At 43.6% G+C, this 21,169-nt stretch overlaps 1 protein-coding gene across 3 annotated transcripts in view; it reads left to right on the forward strand.

Moving 5' to 3' along the window:
• CRCP (CGRP receptor component) overlaps positions 1–21,169 on the forward strand; it is a 66,093-nt gene that overhangs the window by 1,926 nt on the left and 42,998 nt on the right. For 2 of the 3 annotated variants that reach the window (XM_068268589.1, XM_068268591.1), the window contains one exon: positions 8,004–8,102. In XM_068268589.1, the coding sequence (XP_068124690.1) occupies positions 8,004–8,102 (99 nt within the window). Of the gene's footprint in view, positions 1–7,248; positions 7,385–8,003; positions 8,103–21,169 lie in introns of those variants that run through there. The other variant, XM_068268590.1, reaches the window with a different exon arrangement.

Below are 21,169 nucleotides of genomic sequence, written 5' to 3' on the forward strand. Positions count from 1 at the left end.
GTCTTTTGACGGCGCGGAAGTTACTCCCTGTGCGCTGCTATAGCCGTAATTCCTATTACAGCCTATGGTGGCGCCGACTGCACCGAAGTCTCCTGCACTGGATTAACACTGTTCGGTCACACAAGTGCCCCAGACTTGGTAGTAAAGAAACAATAACTAGCAGCAGGCAGGGACAGGAGAGATTGGGACTGTGGGGTGGACAGGTGAGATTAAGCTTTGGTAGTACTGTGCAGGCATAGAATGCTCCCAGCTAAGATGGATAAGTGTGAAGCTATGAACATGATTATGCAACAGCTGAAAGAAGCAGTGATTGACAGGCGCATGTGGTGAGCAAAAGTCCCTATGGTTATGCAGAGTTGACTAAACAAATGAGGAAGAGGAAAGGACTATACTTGTTAAGGTGGAACTGAAATAATAAAAAACAGTGTTAAACACACCTGGGGCTTCTGCCAGCCCCTTGCAGCCTTTCTGTCCCGCGCCGGTCCTCCACGATTCTCTGTTTTCCCGCTGCCAGCTGCTTTCGGTACTGTTGTACCGTTGACGGCAGCTGCTGCCCCTCGCTAATAGCGCATGATGCTATTGAGGAGAAAGAAACACATGGCCTGGGTCACGCAGGTGCAGTTGTCGAGTCCACCGAATCGAAAGTAGCTGGCAGTGGGAGAATCGCAGAGGACCGGCGCGACACAGAAAGGCTGCAAGGGGCTGGCAGGAACCCCATGTAAGTGAAACTCTTTGGTCTTTTTTTAATTTCAGTTCCACTTTAAGTTGCATCTGTGTCCATCTTGTAGTAAACATCAGGTATCTGTGTGGGTACTATGCTAGCAACAACACCTGGTTAAATAATGGTGAGAGAGTGTATATATACCATTTAGACCAGATATAGGTAAACTTATTAAAGTTCCCCTGTACTGAGAGAGATATGCAGGCTGCATTTCCTCTTAAACAATACTGGTTGCTCAACAGTCCGGATGATCTCTTTGGCTGCAGTAGTGTCTGAATCACACACCTGAAACAAGTTTCCAGCTAATCATCTGGTCTGCAAGCTTGTTCAGGGACATTTCACACAGGGGCGGTGCTTATCTCTATAGAGACTTTTGTACGGCCTCGTTATGGCATGACAGAAGTGATGCCTTTGCCGCATCACCATCGCAGGTCCAGAGCTACGTTATTGCGCAGCTTCTGTGTCAAGTTGCGTGATCTGCGTTTGCCCGGAAGTCATGTTAGTTTATGGCAACACCGGGATTCTTAAAAAATTACTCTTGTGGCGCACATGCGCAGAAGTGTATTTTTACAGTACGCACCTGTGCACTTCCACATACCCCGAAAGCAGGAAGTGACCATAGCGCGCGTTATTTCCTGCTTGGCCCAATGCCAGATGGGAAATACCACGCAGTAACTCGGTATGCCCCGAGGGCCTGTTTCTAGCGGAGCGGTGCGGTGGAAGCGACACACCGCATCATTGCCTCCAGTTTACAGTGTGAAACCGGCCTCTGGGTCTGTGGTTAAAAGTATTGGAGGAACAGGATAGCCAGGCAATTTGCATTGTGTAAAAGTATATAAATATGTCAGGTTCCATATCCCTCTTTCTTCAGATGTGCTTTTATTGTGTTTCTGTGAAAACAATCACTTTGTGGTATGGGAGTACATTATTGATAGTCATTATCCAAGTGTAGGTTCAGAGGGTCCTATTTAAAATCTAACAGGTACTTTCCTGGCCATATGTATGATTTCTAATACAAACTGTCCTTCAAATGTAACCTCTATTTTGTGCTTGTGGGTTTTTTCCCGAGGCTCTGTGTGCCCCCGAAGAAGAGCGTGACACAGATGTAAACCGTCCCGTATCTTTCAACTTCCACAGACACCACTGCAAGTACCTCTTTCTTTGGCATTCCACATTTGTCTACAGATGGCCAGGAATCTTTAAACTTTTTTGCAAATCCTCCAATAAAGTTATCATAAATGCTACATAGCATTCTTCCTCTCTAGACCTCAGGCATACAATGTAACCTAGTCCAAAATAACTCCCTATTGTGTCTTGGAAGTAGTTGTACATTTTTGTTTTTCGCTATGCAATATTCACTGTAGCTTATTATTTTGTCTGCCATTTCTATATCTTGTAACAATGTCTGTATTGTTATGTACCCATGTGTTTTTTACTCTGTACAGCACCACGGAAGATGATGTGCCTGTAATGTTGTTGTTTTTTTCTAATGCATCAGGTTTATTAGAGAATCCAGTGTCGCTGTAGGTTTTGAGTATTTAAATCCAGTGGACCACACTTTCTAGGCTGAGACGTTGACTATTACACCCTTATTAAAGTCTGGAAACTCTCTTAAAACCATGGAATGAAAAGTAACGGCTCAGCCACACTATAAGCGCTTTTCTGAGCGCTTGTGATTGGTAAAAATCGCAGCGATTTCTTGTGTACGCGATTGAGCAATCGTGGCAATTTTTACCACGATTTTATTGAAAGTGAATGGGAGCGATTTTTTTTTTTTTTTTTTTTTTTTTTAGTGTGGCTGAGCCCTAAGACCTATCTCTGTACAAACCTGAGGTGTGACTGATCCATACTTCGTTTGGTGGACATTATGTGCAGTATCATGGATCATGCGCAGTATCATGGATCTAGATTGCATGGTACCCTATTTAAGGGGATTTATAAATTGAATATATCTAAACGGAGGAGGGGGGAACAAACAAACGATTTGCTGTGCAAAGAAAGTATGTGGATGTCCTGATTACAGACACTATCCCCCTATGGGTTAAATGGCGAATTAAAGTCTTTCCTTAGGAAACAGGTCTATACTTGAATTGGTAGGCGGTGAGAGAGCCTGTCAAAAGGAGTGTATTCCTAGTTAGAGTTAGGAGTCTGAATGATACTTTCTGGTGTCTGTCTTTATATGTCATGTGTGAAAACCTCCTGAGTCATGATTGATATTTGATGCTCATAAAATGCCCTAATTAATATATGATGCCATTATGGAGTTGAAAAAAACTGATGTATAGGTGAAGCATATGTGGTTGCTTCACTGAAGAATGCTATAGATCTACGCTTGATGCTGTCTATTACATTGCTGAATAGAGGATGTGCTGCCTAGGACAGTAATGGAAATTGATACACAACTGGTTTATAATGTCTGTGACTGTGATCTATATGCTGACAGATGAAAGTAACTCTCTGCTATACCTGATTTATAGTATTCTGGAAGAACTGTGCTACATGGCTAGATTTGCCTGTGAACTGTGATGTATTGGGAGGTGGAGACTTATTGTCAAGGAGGTTGGGTCTGATGACATATAAGAGGGAGGCAGGACACATCCAGCTTACATCCTGATGAATTATTATTATTATTATTGATTTATAAAGCGCCAACATATTCTGTGGTGCTGTACAAAGTAAGAAACAAACATGGGGTACATAATAATACAGACAATGGTGTACACCAAAATACAAGATACATAACTAGTGACAAAATACAAAGAATGATACAAAATACAAAATATAGAATTGGTAATGAGTGATAAAAGAAACATGATGAATAAAATGTATAATGGTTACCAAGACACAAAAAGGGGAGAAAGCCCTGCCCTTGCGGGCTTACAATCTAAAGGGAATGGGGGGGGGGGGGGGAACAGGAGGAGGGGTAGTATGCAACAAGTATATAGAGGCTGTGTGTTTTAGGATACCTAGTAGGAGTGCCATTTGGTCTTTGGACAAAGGAAAGTGGCCTAAGGCAGCGCATACGCTTGTCGGAACAAGTGTGTTTTTAGAGAGCGTTTAAAGGTAACAAAGGTTGGCGAGTGACGGATGTGTTGTGGGAGGGCATTCCAAAGGAGGGGTGAAGCGTGTGCGAAGTCTTGTGAACGTGAATATAAGGAGTTGATTCTAGAGGAGGACAACAGAAGATCATGTGCCAATCTGAGATTGTGATTGGGTTTGTATCTGGAAATTAGTGAGGATATGTACCGGGGAGAGAGATTGTGGAGAGCTTTGTAGGTTAGAGTTAGGAGTTTGAATTGAATCCTCTGGTTAATTAGCAGCCAGTGAAGAGCTTGACAAAGAGGGTCGGCAGAGAAAGATCAAGAAGAAAGATAAATGAGACGAGCAGCTGAGTTCAGTACCGACTGGAGCGGGGCCAGTCTGTTAGAAGGGACTCCACAAAGTAGTATGTTGCAGTAGTCCAGACGAGAAATTATAAGAGCATGTATTAACATTTTAGTTGTGTCTTGAGTGAGAAAAGGACGGATGCAAGATATGTTTTTGAGTTGGAGATGGCAGGAGCTGGTTATGGAGTGAACATGAGGAATAAAAGAGAAAGATGAGTCAAATATTACCCCCAAGCACCGAGCTTTGGGAACTGAAGTTATGGGAGTGTTAACATTTATTGTTACTTCAGGCAGGGAGATGGACAGAGACGGTGGAAAAATTATTAGTTCTGTTTTACTAATATTAAGTTTTAGGAAGCAAGAGGACATGAAGGAGGATATAGCAGACAAGCAGTCAGGAACACGTTTGAGGAGGGAGTTAAGGTCTGGGGCAGAGAGGTACAGTTGTGTATCGTCTGCATAGAGGTGGTATCGAAACCCGGATGAGTTGAATAAATCACCAAGACCATGCATGTAGATGGAAAAGAGGAGGGGACCAAGGACAGAGCCTTGAGGAACCCCGACAGACAAAGCATGAGGAGAAGAGATCTGATCTGAGTAGGAGACTGTGATAGACCTTCCAGAGAGGTAGGATGATAACCATGTGAGAGCAAGGCCCTTTATTCCTACATTTGAAAGTATTTGTAGGAGTAAGGTGTGGTCGACAGTATCAAATGCTGATGACAGATCAAGAAGGAGGAGTATGAAAAATTGACCTTTGGATTTGGCTGTAAGAAGGTCATTTGCCACTTTGGTAAGGGCTGTTTCCGTGGAGTGGTTAGAGCGAAAGCCAGACTGGAACTGATCAAGTAGGGAGTTTGCAGATAAATAATGGCTTAATTCTGCATGTATATGGCGTTCAAGTAGTTTGGATGCAAATGGGAGAAGTGACACTGGGCGGTAGTTGGCAAGTGTGGTAGGATCTAGAGAAGGTTTTTTTAAGTAGTGGTGTAACAGCTTTTTTGAGTGGGGATGGAAAGATGCCAGTGGAGAGGGACAGGTTAAATAGCGTTGTTAGTGCAGGCAAGAGAGATGAGGATAGCTACAGAATGAAATGGGAGGGAATAGGATCCAATGAACAGGTGGTTAGATTAGCTTTGGCAATTTATAGAGGAGAGAGAGTGTTCAGAGAGTGGAGAGAAGGCAGTTAGAGGGCAGTCAATGAGAGGTGTGGTGGTGGGATTTGAGGGCTGCAAGGAAAATTCACTTCAGATTTTGTCAATTTTATCAGTGAAGTATGTTGCAAATTCTTCAGCTGATAAGCAAGATGAAGGAGGATGGGGATGGAGAATGGAGTTGAAGGTGCTGAACAAGCGTTTTGGATTGTGTAAATGGGCGGATGGAGGTTCGAGGGAGAGTATAGTCGGACTTCAAAAGATGGCAGGAGAGAGAGGGAATAGGAGTGAGAGGCTTGAAGGAGCATTTATCTGAGGGGAGAATGCCCACACCACCATATTTATTCCCACTTCTAGGGGTGTGGCTAAAGTGTAAACCTCCATAGGAGAGGGCGGCAGGTGAGACTGTGTCAGAAGGGGTCAGCCAGGTTTCAGTGATCCCAAAGAATGTGAAATCTCCCACGAGACGGGTGGGAAATGCGTTGATGGGCGGAGCTAGCACATCATAGTGGCAACCTCCACACACTGCCCTTACTGAGAGCGCTTATGGGACGGCGTCCCACGTGGTAGCCCGACCAGGAGCTGCAATTGGCTGGAGCTGTTAGTCTACAGCGTGTGCTCCTATGCACGCATGGCTGCTGCCTGTATCATGCTGACCATAGTGACATCTGGCTGCTGACTGCTGAGCTACCTAAACCGACCGATACGACGGAAGTGGTGAGACCATTCCAAGGGGTTACATTGTTCCACCTTGATTGCTGTCTTATACTTGAACGATTCTTCCATGTGGTTGCATGTATCACAATTACCTCATATCGCTGCTGTGCAGGTGGACTTCATGCCCCCTATGGGGAGCTTATAGTAACATCATGATCTTATTGCTCATGCAGTTTAAAAGTGTGCATGGTTGGGGCCATGTTGTCAGTGTGCAAGGGTGTTGGTGATTGATATGCTTGCTTAGTATAGTTAGGTTGCTGGCTATTGTTCTGAGCATATCTAACAGTTGCTGTTGCTCCAGCAGATTTTTAGCTGATTTTTATATGCTGATTTTTTGCATGCAATCAAGCAAGTGTGTAATTTAATATTTTTCAATAAATATGTAGATTATCTGGTTAATCAGGGACCCGTGCCATTAATCAATTTATCTAGACATTTTGAATGCCTGCTGTGAACCTTCTTTTGAACTCTATATTCATTATAGATTTCACAAGCTGCTAGTTTCCTTTTAAACTTGGTCCATACCCAGGACTAGGCAAGAGAGTCAATTATTGATACCTTAAGTTTAGATTAAAGGACCACTATCCCGGAAATTGTAAAATTTTAAATGAATGTAAACACATACAAATAAGAAGTACATGTCTTCCATAGTAAAATGAACCATCAATGACTTTTCTCCTATGTTGCTGTCACTTACAGTAGGTAGTAGAAATCTCCGGCATCCAGTAAGTAAATAAGATAGTCAATAGTAATGCTGTATGGATGGGGCACCTCTCCATAAAATAAAAAAACTTTATTTTATGGAGAGAGGTGCCCCATCCATACTGTTTTACTATTGACTATTTAATTTACTTACCGGATGCCAAACATTTTTTTTTTTTTTTTTGCCAGATTTTTTTTTTTTTGCCAGATTTTTGTTTATTTTTAATATTTTTTGTGGTTTTGAACTAAAGGACTTTTTGCATTTTGTTATAAATTTGTCTGCGGTTTGGTGATTTGATAGGGCATTGCTTTTCTTTTGTTTTGTGTAATGTGATTGTTTAGCCCTTTGCACATTCTGAAGGATTATCATCTTTTGATATATGATCAAATAGTATAGTGCTGGTCCATTTGCTCTGTGGTTCCCGGTAGTAGAAATCTGACAGAACCCACAGCTTTTGGAGTAGCCCATCTCATGGGAGGTTCTCAGGGTTTTTTTTATTTACTCAAAAGCACTTAGCGAATGGCAGTTGCTCTGTCCAACTGCTCAAAAAAATGTGAAGTGAGCAGGGAGGCTGGCCAACATCTTTGTGTAAATTATTTTCAGGTTGTGTCTTTATAAAGAATAAAGCCCATGCTATTAATCCCCCATGAAGAGATTGACTAGTCCAAAACCTGTCTGTTCTGTCAGATTTCTACTACTTACTGTAAGTGACAGCAACCTAGGAGAAAAGTTATTTATGGCACATTTTACTCTGGAAGTAAAGAATTTCTTATTTGTACTTGTTGGCATGTATTTTAAATAGTACACTTTTTCACGATAGTGGTTCTTTAACTACTTCAAGACCGCCCCACGCGGCGTTGCACTGGGGACAGCCCGTGATACGGCTGTCCCCCTGAGTGACAAGAGAGCGATCGGCTCTCATAGGCGATCAGACCCCACCAACAGAGAGCTCTGTTGGTGGGGAGAAAAGGAGGGGGGGGGGGAAATCACTCGTGTGCTGTGTTGTGCGGCCCTGCAGCTTGGCCTTAAAGCTGCAGTGGCCACTTATGAAAAAAAAACAGCCTGGTCTTTAGGGGGTTTTACCACTGTGGTCCTCAAGTGGTTAAGCTGGATGCCGTCCATTTTGGTAATGCTGTGATCTGGATTGTTTTAGTAATATCTACCTACTGCTTTTACTATGTTTTAGATAACGATGTGATATTTAATATGAAATACATTGTTGAATTTTATAGATATCAGTGTTGAATCCTTGAACTTTGTTTTTTTTTGTATTATTTATTATTGGTTTCATCTTTATTTCCTTTTTTTTGCCACTGCTACAGGTATTTCAGTTACTTACTGACTTGAAAGCCCAGCAGAGGGAAGGAAGAAAAAATAAGAACAGTGTTGGGCAACAGAACCTTAATACCATCATGTATGAGGTGAGCTTGAAGACACTTTTGTTGCCATTCAGGTTTCCGTATAGAAAATCCCTTAGTCAGTCCTTCAGCAAGCTATGCCCAGTTAGTTTCTGCCCTAATATAATAAGTAAGATGTATATAGCGCCAGCATCCTCCATGTACAACAGACTACAAGGTATAACAATCCAGCATCCTCCATGTACAACAGAATAAAAGGTATAACAATACAAAATAAGCAGTTATGGATTACAGCTGATACAAGGAAGAAATGAACTACAGATTTTTGCATAAGGGTGAAAAATATGTGCACACATTACACAGCATTGTTAGTCAGAAGGGGGAAAGCCCTGGCCAAAAGGCTTTTCAGTCTAAATGTTTAAAGGATGGAACAATAGGGGATGGAAAGCTGTGTATGAGACCTGATACAGTCATTTTATCCTTCAAATGAACATGCTGGCTTTGTGCCATCTACAGAGAAGGAAGTACTTAAACATGTTTTTTTATATAACAGGTTCTACAACATATGTAAAGGATGATCACCAAGCATGTAAAAGAACAGACAAAAAATTACATTGCTTTGTGCAGTGATAAAAACAAAATATACACTTACCTGGGGCTTCCTCCAGCCCACCGTAGGCCACGAGGTCCCCCGGTGTCCTGGCTCCGGCTCCGCTTACAAGATGACTTCGGCCTGAGGTCGTCAGGTCTGGTTCCTGCATCCATGTATAGCCCCATTACAACGGCCGGCTACGCGTCATCACGCCGGCCGACATGAGAGCCCTGCGCATGCACGGTTCTCCAGGATTGAACCGCGAGCATGAGTAGGACTCTCACGCCAGCCGGTGTGATGACGCGTAGCCGGCTGGCATAATGGCGCTATACATGGATGCGGGAACCAGGCCTGACGACTTCAGGCCAAAGACGTCCTGTAACCGGGACCAGGGAAGGAGCCTACAGTGGGCTGGAGAAAGCCCAAAGTAAGTGTAAATTTTGTTTTTATCACCTGCTTAGGGTCCCTTAAAATACATCTATCAGCAGAAATCATAATCATCCAAGATCCAGCCATGTTTATATAGATCTACAAATTATAAAAACGGGGTAAAGACATTTAAACACTGTACAGGGATATAATCCTAAAAAGTAAGGGCCGTCTTACAGGGAACCTGAAATGAGAAAATTATTTAAAATAAACACATGACTTAGCTGCAAATAAATATTACATACTAACCTCACTGTCACTTCCTCTCAGAAGCTCTCCATTTTCTTCTTACAGTGATCCCTTCCAGTTCTGACAATATTTTGTCAGAACTGAAATATACCAGTTGCTGACAGTTATATATCAGCAGCTGTCAGTTACAACCTAATGTGCAAGGTAATGTCCATGTTTCCCTATGGATCAAGTGGGTGATATTACAGTTTAACAGTTTGCTGACCAGGAAGCTGTTGGGGGGGTAATGGCCATTTTTAAAATGGAGGACGGAGAATTCCATTGATCACAGTGGACAAATGGGGAGTAGCCTACACAGGAGGTAAGTATGAGCTGTGGATGGTTATTTCGACTTTTTATTTTCAGTTCAGGTTCTCTTTAAGCCAAGTATGAAGAACTGACATGACGGCTTGTACTACACGCGTAGATGAGGCGGCGATGTGGCTTTTCAATCGATTAATAACATCCGGCAGGTCGGATCTTACTACCGCCGATTCCCTGCTCGTTCCCCGCGAGGGGACAATGGCAGGGAATCGAGTGGAAGATAAGCGGCGCCGGCGGGGACGAGCGGGGAATCTAATCCTGCGCACGTGCGGCGAGCGGGGACGCGGAAGAGGCGACCCGGCGGCTAATCGAGCCGCCGGATCGGAGCCTCATCTACACGTGTAGATGAGGCTTGAGTTTCTCAAAACCCTGACAATGGTCTGTAACTTTAGCAGTCTGGTTGTGGCTTCTGTCACACAGCTGGCCAAACAGAGCTCCCATTCACGAACACTGAGAGGTGAGTAAGGATAATCAATGAGATGCTAAGAATTTCTCCTTGCATTGACATATTGTGTAAATTGGTCCATTTTCAGGCTGCATACAATCAGAACAAGTTTATTGGTCAAGCTGCATAACATTTACCTGACATTTGAATGCAAGGAAAATGATTTGCATTTCATCCCTACTGGTGAAGGTGCTACATACATTTCTTAATGTTATGTGGAGAGCTGTGACTGAAGCTACACACCATTGCTAGAGAGAGGAGCAGGCCACACAACTACACCGTGGAAAATAAATGTTATGGGAGTTTAGACAGGCAGGGCAGTACACACTGCCGGTTTTGCATATTTTGCTTTAGAAGAAATGCCAAGAAGCTACCCCTTTACGTACTGCAGTGAAACTTGGTTGTAGTTAAATGGTTGAGGCTTAAAAAGATTTGACTAACCATTTAGAAATTGCCTTTTGTCAAATCTATGGAAGTTGTGGCTGATAAAGATGAAGCAGTCTGAGCAGAAACAAAGTAGCTGGTTATAGTGATATCAGGAGGAGTGCCGATTATTATGTCAGAAATCCTTATCTGGCTTGCTGGAGAGTCCCACCTCCTATATTTTATCCATGAGTATGCTTGCCAAGCAAAGCCAGCTTGTGAAATGGTTATTTTCTACTTAAAGGAAACTAAAGTGAGCGGGATATGGAGGCTGCCTTATCTCTTTCCTATTAAACAATACCAGTTGCCTGGCATCCTGCTGATCTTTCATACTTTCAGTAGTATCTAAACAACACACCTGAAAAAAGCATGCAACAAATGCAGTCAAACGTAATGCTGGGAATACACGCCTCGATTTTCGCGCTTGATTTCGCTCCCGATCGTTTTTCGCGCTCAATTCGGTGGGTGATTCTCTTATCTTTTGCTTGTTTTTCTTATCTTTTTCCATTGTCTCCTGTTCAGAATCGAGCGCGGAAACGATTGGGCGGGAGATCGTACGTGTCGGAAATATCAATTGAGCCATCTAAATGGCTCTAAATCTAGCTGTGTATTCCCAGCATTAGTCAAACCTCTGCTCTGCATGCTTGTTCAGGGTCAATGACTAAAAGTATAAGAGGCAGAGGATCAGCAGGACATCCAGGCAATTTGCATTGTTTAAAAGGAAATAAATATGGCTGCCTCCATATCCCTGTCAATTCAATTGTCCTTTAAAAGAAAGTTCTGTCATAACAGGGTATTGTTTAAAGTCTACATCATGCAAAAGATTAAATTTAGCTTTGGATTGATTAAAAAGGGGTTAGAATTATTCTTGGATTGTTGTTGTCGGACAGGAAGTAGGACAGAATAACAAGCTACCAGAAGTAGGGAAATCTTTGTGACAGAGACTGAAAAAAAAAAAAAAAAAGTCTAATTTTGTCTGAGTGAGGAAGAGTTAGAATCCTTAAAGGGAACCAGAGAGGATGACACATACATACCTGGGGCTTCCTCCAGCCCCATACGCACGGATCGCTCCCACACCGCCGTCCTCCGCTGCCTGGATCCGCCGCCACCGGGTCCCGTCATTGCCGCGAGTCGGCAAGTCGGCAGGCGGACGCGGCCAATTCTCCGCATCACAGGGTGCTCTCCCCATACAGATACGCATGTGGCTGCTTACTGCGCAGCCGCATGCGTACGTGTATGGAGGGAGCCCCTGTGATGCGGACAATTGGCCGCGTCCGCCGGAAGTGACGGGCCCAGTACCGGCGGATCCAGGAAGCTGAGGACGGCGGCGTGGGAGCGATTCAGGCTTATGGGGCTGGAAGAAGCCCCAGGTATGTATGAAATCCTTTTCCTTTTTTCACCCCCGTTCCTCTCTGGTTCCCTTTAACAAGATGTTATTACTGTTAATTTCCTATCAGCATGGCCACCACTTTTCATGGTTTTCATAGTGAAGCCATGAAGCTTGTGGAAGCCTCAGGTACAGGTGGTGATTCAGAATATCTGGAATAGGGATACATACAGCAATAATAACCATTTCTAAACCTTGCAAGTCCTGCTCCGAACTATCCTAACTAACGTAGAAATGTTGAACAACACTTTGTTAGTAACTCCTAACTAAGCACATCTAAAATGTTTTAAAGTATTTTATATTTGTTATTGCAATGGGTCAATGAAGATGTTCTCTTTTTACAGAGCAGAAAACTTTCTTTTATATTTCATACATTTTGGGCAATCATAATGTCAGCTTCTGAATGTGCTTTTTGGTGTTTTTAGAACATCTCTAGAACAGTTGTTTCCTCTTTTGTCCTTTGTAAATATTCAAAGTACACAAACAGCAGCAGGACATGATTGGCAGAATTATGAAAGTCACCTGATTCAGTCATGCCAGTCAACCTTGGACTGCAGAGTAGTTTACCTTATTGCTCACTTGGCTGCTGTAGAGGAGCACAAATATAAATGCAGTGCCATGTGTCACTTCATTCATGTGAGCAGAATCAGAACTGTCCCCACAGAGTTCACATCATGTCATAAGACCTGACATTTATATACTTCAGGGTCATGGTGTTTCTACAGTAGGATATTTTAAAGAGAACCAGAGATGAAAGGAATGAAAAGTTTTATACATACCTGGGTCTTCCTTCAGGCCGATCGCTCCCTTGTCGTCCCCCTCCTCCTGGAACCTCTGGTAGATGCCCCGTTATCTTCGCCGGTCGGAGTGTACTAGACGGCTGGACTACACCTGTGCTAACTGGCTCCATCTAGCAAAGATAACCGGGCATCTACTGGAGGATCCAGGAGGCAGAGGAGAACGGCAAGGGAGTGATCAGCTTAGAGAGGGCTGGAAGAGGCCCCAGGTATGAAGCCCCAGGTATGTATATTTTTTTTTTCTCCCCCTGCCATCTCCGGTACACTTTAGGCAAGTCTTGGAAATAAGGCTATACTGAACCTTACCTTCCTGTCCTCCATCATTAGGGGTCTAAGTGTACAGGGAGCTGAGTGTATATGAGCTGAGACACAACCAACATCCATGTAGGGCTATATCTACATCCTTCAACAGGAAATCCTCTGTATCTTTAATGAATGCTGGTAACATTGTAGCAGCAGAAAATAAATTAAACTGAAGTGAGAAAAATATGGAGGCTGCCATATTTATTTCCTTTTAACCTCCCTTTCCCGATTTTAGGGTCTAAGGCCCGGTTCACATTAGCGGTGGCCGTCCGGAATCGCCGTGCCGGAGCCGCACCGCTTGCAGAACGGACGGAACGGACGCACGGCATAGCAATGAAAGCCTATGCGTCCGTTCACATGCGTCCGTTCTGCCGGACCGGAGCCGGACCGGATCCGGACTCCGGCCTCCGTTCCAACATGCGCTATTTTTTGATCCGGCTCCTCCGGCAGCCGTATCCGGGGCGGAGCCGGACTGCACCATCCGGCCAATACAAACCAATGGGAACCGGAGAGCGCACAACACACTGGCTGAGAAATCCGGATGTTCTACCCCACTTCCTATGCGGATTGTTGCGGCGATATTGGATGGGGACACATGGGCAAGCATTTTGGAGTGGAGCAGCACAGCTGGATCCGGATCCGGAGATGTTGGCAGCATGTCGCAGGTGGAGGTGAGTGCTAAACAGCAGAGGGCCTGATTCCACAGGTCCCCCTTCTGCTGACCTCCCAGACCCCAACATTTTTTTTGTTTTTTATGTTACTTTTGCCAAACGGATCCGGATCGCGTCCTGATGAACACCTGATGCAACCTGACCGGATCCGGATCGGATCCGGATCAGAACCGTACGGTTCCGATCCGGATCCGGTCAGGTCATCCGGTCCGTTTGGCAAACAACCGCAAGTGTGAACCGGGCCTAAAAGTGGTACCATTTTTTTCATGTGCTCTTAGACCCTAAAAGCAGGAAAACATACCGCAGATCTGCAGCAGCCCCTGCACAGACCCACCTCCCTGGAATTACCGCTTCCAGCAACTTTTTTCTTTTACTTCAACCCTGACTCGGGGTTACCACCTTAAAGCATCATATTTGAAGGCAAGGAGGATGCCGTAGAGGCAGGAGAGCCGACCTGGGCCGTGAGGACGGGAACCGGCCCGGGGGGGGGGGCTACTGAGCGGCGGGGACCCGGCGGAACGGCACGGAGGGCGCGGACGACGTCCTCCGTGCCTTCAAATATGATGCAGTTGTTAAACTTTTTTTTTTTTATTTGGCCTCGAAAGTCCTTTAACCTCCCTAGCGGTATGGACAGAAATGTCCGTTCAAAAAAACATGCTGTGAACAGTTTAAACATGCATACACATCAATACTCTCCTGCACTGTATACTAGACCCTTGCTTGACACATTTTGGCAAGTTACAGGAAAAAAAACGTTTTAAAAATAAATTTTATCACTGTTTGCACAGAAATTCTGGGGAAATTGAACGCTGGGGAGGTTAAACAATACCAATTGCCTGGGAGCTGCAGTAGTGTCTGAATAACACCAGAAACAAGCATGCAGCTAATCTTGTCAGATCTGACAACCATGTCAGAAACACCTGATCTGCATATGCTTGTGCAGGCTCTATGACAGTATTAGAGGCAGAGGATCAACAACCGCCAGCCAACTGGTATTGCTTAGGAGATAAATATGGCAGCCTCCATATCCCTCTCGCTTCAGTTGTCCTTTAAGGGCTGCATAACAATCCAACCCTAATATGAGTCAGAATTTCAGCAGATTGGTCCTCTTGTGAAATTTGGGGAGGCCACTTATGACGGGCTTCTGTTGGAAGATAGCAAGAAATCAAATCCTGATTCCTGAAGCCAACTTTTATTTACCCAAAATTTCAGAAGTTCTATTAGTTTAGACTGTATTTCTTTTGTAGTGTTCCCTGCAGTCAGTTTATACTCCTCGGGCTTGTTCACACCTAGGAATTTGCAAAATCGCACTAAAAGCGATTGTGCAATGATTCCCTATGAGAGTCTGAGCGGTTCGATTCCGATCTGCTCACCAAAGCGCTGCCTGTACCATTTTTGGGGCGATTTGCCTCAATGAAAAGTATAGGGAAATCGCCAAGCGCTTGAAAAAAAACGCTTTACATAGCGATTTCCCTAGCTCTTTCATGAATAAATACATTGTATTTATTCGTTTCCAGATGAAAGAGTTCACTTCCTGACTGACGTCGGGAAGTGAAAAACCAGAATCGCTCTGCAAAAGCACTTAGAAAAGTGCTTTATAAAAAAAATCGCAGCACGCGGGCAATAAAAAGCACAGCTAAAAAAAAAACCCACACAAAAATCGAAAACCGCTGGCGTCAGCGATTTCAATTTTAGATGTGAACAAAGCCTTCCAGATTTGCCAATATCTCCAATATGCACATTGTAGCAAAGAAAATCGCCATTCAAACCATGGGAGCAGGAATCTTGAATCTCCAGGAACTTAGGCAAAAAGAAAAAATTCCGCTGCACCAGGGCTGGGTAAAAACTGTTTCTTCAACTTTGATACATCAGTGAGCACAGAAAAGGCTGACGCGTATCGGAGCTCTGAAAGGCTCCTTAGCCAAGGCTATGATTAAGGAGCCTTTCAGAGCTCCGATACGCATCAGCCTTTTCTGTGCTCACTGATGTATCAATAAAGTTGAAGAAACAGTTTTTACCCAGACCTGGTGCAGCGGAATTTTTTCTTTTTGCCTAAGTTCCAATATGCACACTCGATATTCCTTTTAACCCATTAGCACGATGGCTTCTGGGGCGTAACAATAGGGGCTGCAGCCCCTGCACCCGCGGGGGACCCGGGGACCCTCTAGGACCCACTCAGGGCCATTTTGGGGGGCAGGAGGGGTCGCAGCATGAGGAGAGAGCATGGGCACACATCGGTGGAGAGGGGGGACATTACCCCCCCATCCCCCTCACCTTAGACTCTCCCCTCAGTTCTCCCCCTCCAGCATCTATCGGCGGCAGCAGAGCGGCCATGAACACATACCTTCATGCCTTCCACCACTGGAGTTTCCTCTCTCTAAGGCCCATATGCAATTCACTTTTTCACCTGAGTTTTCTCCTAGGTGATAATTTTACACTTGTCAATAAGATGCCATTTAAAACACTAGAAAGCAAGACAATACTCAATATAATTTTGATAATACTTTATCACCTACTTTTTGGTCCTTTTTTAGTTGAAAAATGCTGGAAAGTTATTTTAAATCGAAAATGAAAAATTATCTCCTTGGAGAAAACTCAGGTGAGAAAGGGAATTGCATATGGCCCTAAGTGTCTAACACTATAGCGTGAGGAACTTAGAGATCGGACCTCGGCGGTGGATGGAGGTGTGTGCTCTTGCCCGCTCTGCTGCCGCTGATAGATGCTGGAGGGGAGGGGGTGGGTGCTGAGGGGAAAGCCTGAGGTGAGGGAGGAGGGGGATTGTCCCCCCTCCCCACTGATGTGTGGCCAAGCTCTCCCCTCATGTTGCGATCCCTCCGCCCCCAAAACAGCCCTGACCTATCTTATAACAGATGCGGAATATAAAGGCAGAGCATGTGCAAATTTCATCTGCCTGGCAGAATATGCAGGGACTAAACTAATTGTACTGCAGGAGTCAGCCCACGGTCTCTTATGCCCCCCAAAAAGGGGAGCAGTACTAGCAGGGTCCCAAACACAATTGCACCCTTCCAGCAGTTGTGGTGCTTCTAAGCTACAAGTGTCCTTGGGGTGCTGCAGAGAAATGGGAAGGGAGGGGCAGAGAAATTCCCCCCACCCCAAAGGAAAGATTACCTGTCTTTAAGCGAATTGCATCCAATTGCAAGAGTATGCAAACCGCCTGACCTGGGAGCAGCATCACCGGTGGAGGGTGGACAAGAACAGTCAGCTCCCCCCCCAAATGCTGCACCACCCATGGAGCCTCATGGCTTTTGTGGGTCCCAACGCTGGAATGGCAGGGTGGATGGCCATGGGGGAAGCCCCTAGATAACCCAAAGGCTTCCCTCTACATAGGTAAGTACCCATATGGGGCACTTTTTTCCCTTCAGTAACACTTGAAGGGGTTGTGTGCCCATTTGAGCTAAAGAGCACCTTTGTCCTACTGGGTACATATCCATCATTTAAAAGCCATATTTGGACAATTAGGGGGGACACTTATTGACAGATTGCTCATACATGGAACAAATTGAATTTGAATTGTAACATAGGAGAAACTAAATAGTTATGTGCTCCTGACTTATAATGGCTGCGGAAGTGTCTCTCGACAAATTTAAAGGATTTGTGGTTTGGAAGAGGACATGGAGGTCCGGAGGATCCAGAGGCTTCCCTCTACCAAGGTAACTATCTAACCCTTTGACCTGTGAATCTCACAGGTTTGCTTTGTGTCTTCTCTGGTGGAACTAGGAAAAATTGTTTCAGCTGTAGTGCTCCCTCAAACCTAAATAAATCCATTTCAAAGCCAAAGTCTAATATGAGTGAACATGACACACACTATCTGCCTTCCAGTCCAGTCTTATTTTTAGTTTTGGAAAGGGAGGATAAAGGTTTTATGTTGTCTTAATCTCCCCAATCAGGATGAGGAGAGATGCCGTGTGATGTCTGTACATTCTGCTGTATGCCTCCACACTGATTTTCCCTCAGTTTCCCTCTATAGCACCCTCAGAGCTCTAATGTGAATTCATAGTGGTCTAATAACCATGAAGCACAGGAATGCCCTAAAAACTTGAGATTCTACAGAAAGGTTACTGCTGTTTCTGTCCTAGATGGAGAGATTCACCCTACTTCCTGTGAGGGCAGGGAGTAGGGAATGTTTCCTACAACGGGACACAGCAGTACAAACTATTTTTTTCCAGTTTCCAAATCTAAAATGAACCTTCTGGCTGATTAGTTAAATATTTACTTTTTCATTGTTTTAAGGAGCTGGGTGGTTTTTTGTCTTTACCAAGTACCCCTTAGCATAGTAAACATTATCACAAGTACCCCTTGACAAATAATATTTAATCGTAGTTCATGACAATTAGTTCTAAACAATTTCCATGCAGTTACTATTGCTTTCAATTAGCTAAAATACTAATTTGGTGATGTTTAAATAAGATTTATCATTTTCTAAAACTCAAAATTTTAATTCTTAGTTAAGTATATCAAGCCCGAGTACCCCCTGGAACCATCAGAAGTACCCCCTGGGGTACGCGTACCACACGTTGAGAAACCAGGTTCTATAGTACTGTCAAACAGGCATCCCCATCATCTGCTGCAACACACCAGCTGGGCAGCATTTTTTATCCTTTGCCTTCTTCATCAACCACTCTGGCCCACTCATGATCTGTTTTCCTTCTCCAAAGATCATGCCTTTATTGACCCATTGTCTAGTTATTTGGGATGCAAGTGAGCACCCTCAATGATTGAGGAGCTAGTCAAGCAGAATGGGGCCATGGAGAAAATCTATATTTGTTGTGTGCTTCTTGCGTATCCAAAGAAGACACAGGCGGTGCAATGGGACAGGGAATAATGTCAGTATCGTAGAGTGGAGAAGCTTGGACACAGAATAGCAGATCGCAGGCACTAGAAAGCTGTGCCACACTATGAGGGGGCCCTACAAAGCTGTCACTCACTGCTAGAGCACTGTAACTTCATGAAAATCTATTAGTTGTATGTAGTAGCTACATCCTCTTTTTAAGCGATACCTACTAGCCTTTCATTCCCATACCTACAGAATTGGACAGTGCTGGATAGATGCTTCTTCTTCCTTGCTGGAAGTACTCTGTGACATTAAAGTGAATCTGTATTTATAGAAATCTGGGAGATGTCATGACTAACTTAGAAATGGCGGTGTTCGTTGCAATGTTGGATCCCATGTTTCCATGGCATTACCTTTTAGCACCAGAAATGTAAAGTCATCCTCCTCTTTTTAGCGGTATTCACAATGTCTACTCTTATTGCTTTCAGGCTTGCTGCATCCTTTATGGTGCAATTTATCAGCACAGGATGGACTGCTGCTATCATCCATGTATCTGTCACTACCATCATAGATTTCTATGGTAGAAACTACTTGCGAGGTCATGCTAAAGCTACCACTGAAAGTTTTTTTTTTTTTTTTTTTTTTTTTTTTTTTTTTTTTTTATTACTGGGATACTGTAAACATCACAAAAGTGGAAAACTATTGATGACTCCAGATGGAAAGTGGTAAGGTACCTATTCCCATTAGTATTGTGGCAGTACCTCTCCAGTAATTTGCACTGTGGGCCAGAGCTGACTGGATGCAGTGCCAATCTCATATTTCACTGGGTACAACTTTAGCACTTAATCAGTATGTGCAAAAATACCAGCCAATTGCTACAGAAGTAAAGGACTTTTGCTTTTTTTTTTTTTTTTTAAATACAGAAGTCGCTCTTGTGTGAATGATTTAACTTTCCGTTCATTGACAGTCTTGTGAATTAGCTGCAGGTTGCATTTGCTCACACTATCCAATGTATACCAGTAGAGGGCACTACATGACTTCTAGCAAATAAGTCTCTTCATAAAGGTTTGCTGCTATATCTAACTGGGGCAAACTTATGTTTATGGTAAACCTTCACAGTTGTGCTTTTATAGACTTATAGATGATGTTATTGTAATTTGTTGTCTTGACAACCTTGTTGGTGCTGGAGAAATTAAAATGTGAGCCAATAGAGTTCATTGTTTCACATTAGTTTTAGAAACACGTCATACTATGATTCTTCTAGTAAATGTAAGTACATTATGTGTTTCTGTGTTGTAACAGCAAACATATGTTCAACATTGTCATTACATGATGTAAGGGGCAGATCTGACTGTATTATTCTTTTTAACCACTTAATGACAAGCCGACCTATAAAAACGTCCTGCTAGAGCCTCTTAATGGCTCCAGGACGTTTTTATAAGTCAGACAGTGCTGCTGCCGCTGTGCACGTGCACATGAAAATGGTGGAAAAAAAAAAAAAGAAAAAATACACCTTTATTTCCAGATACTATATTGTCACCATACTTTGTACAAGGGACATGATTAAAATCTTGTGATAACCAGAACAAATAGGCAGATAAAATGTGTGGGTTTTATGCACAGTAGTGTTTATATTAAAACTATAGGGGGTGAAATTGGAGAAATCGTGTATTTTTTCATTTTTTTCCTTGTTTTTCCCTTTAAAATGCATAGAAAATAAAGTAATTACTGAAAACAAATGGATTGCTAATTTTGCTCCCCTGAAGAGATGTGAGGATGCCTTGGCTGTTTGGTGCTCATAAACATATCTGCCTTGAATCCTCTATACTGGTTATACTGGTACATCGCCAGTGCCTTTTCCCAGTTTTTTATGTCTGCCCCTGATGTTATTTGGGTACTAGGGAACCCAGTACATTTGGTTGGTTCTTTATGAGACAGAAAAAACCGTTCTGTGCGCAATGTCACACACCCTTCAATCTAAGTTGCAGCCGATCTAAATTGATGCCCAATGTCAATCTTTAAAAGTAACAAAATGGTCTGTGTTGATCAGCGCAGATATATTCACAAGCTTCACAAACTTCAATATCCTCCACCACACCTCTGTGAACGCACTCACCAGCTGATTAGATCATATGAAATGATCATATGCGCTCTGTCAAAATGATTCTCTGCCCTTCTGGTCAAAGGTGGGCTCCTCTCTATATCTTCTTCATTTCCTCATATGCATAACCTTAAAATATAAAAACGCTCCACGTAGCGTAGTACAGCTTCAAAAAAATTATTTTCCATAAAATCAAAGTAGAATACACTCACGTTTCCACCATGTATGTCTATCACAGGCATACAGGTAAGCGCAGGGTTTGTAAAGCAGCGGACCGCAAACAGCCATATACTCCACGTAGCACCGCCGTCTCACGGACATCCGCGCACTTCCAGACTCCCTTGCCCGCTCTGTAGCTCCTCCCCAACCGGTTTCGTCACGTGACTTTCTCAAGGGATTAGAAGGTCACGGGCTATGAGACGTCATATCCGCCTGCTGTTTTGCAAAGCCTGCGCCTTCCCATTTTACAACTCTTAAAACAATGCTATGCAAAATAGTACATTTAATTATTCAAAACTTTAAAGAGGATACCATCTTTATTATGAAGTCAATACTCCATATCTTGAGCATGTTCTTGAAGTTTGATCACTGTCATCCACATACTCATTCATTCCATCTAAAGGGGTACTCTAAGTTAG

Source organism: Hyperolius riggenbachi, chromosome 2 (assembly GCF_040937935.1).
Source record: "Hyperolius riggenbachi isolate aHypRig1 chromosome 2, aHypRig1.pri, whole genome shotgun sequence".
Lineage (NCBI taxonomy): Eukaryota > Metazoa > Chordata > Amphibia > Anura > Hyperoliidae > Hyperolius > Hyperolius riggenbachi.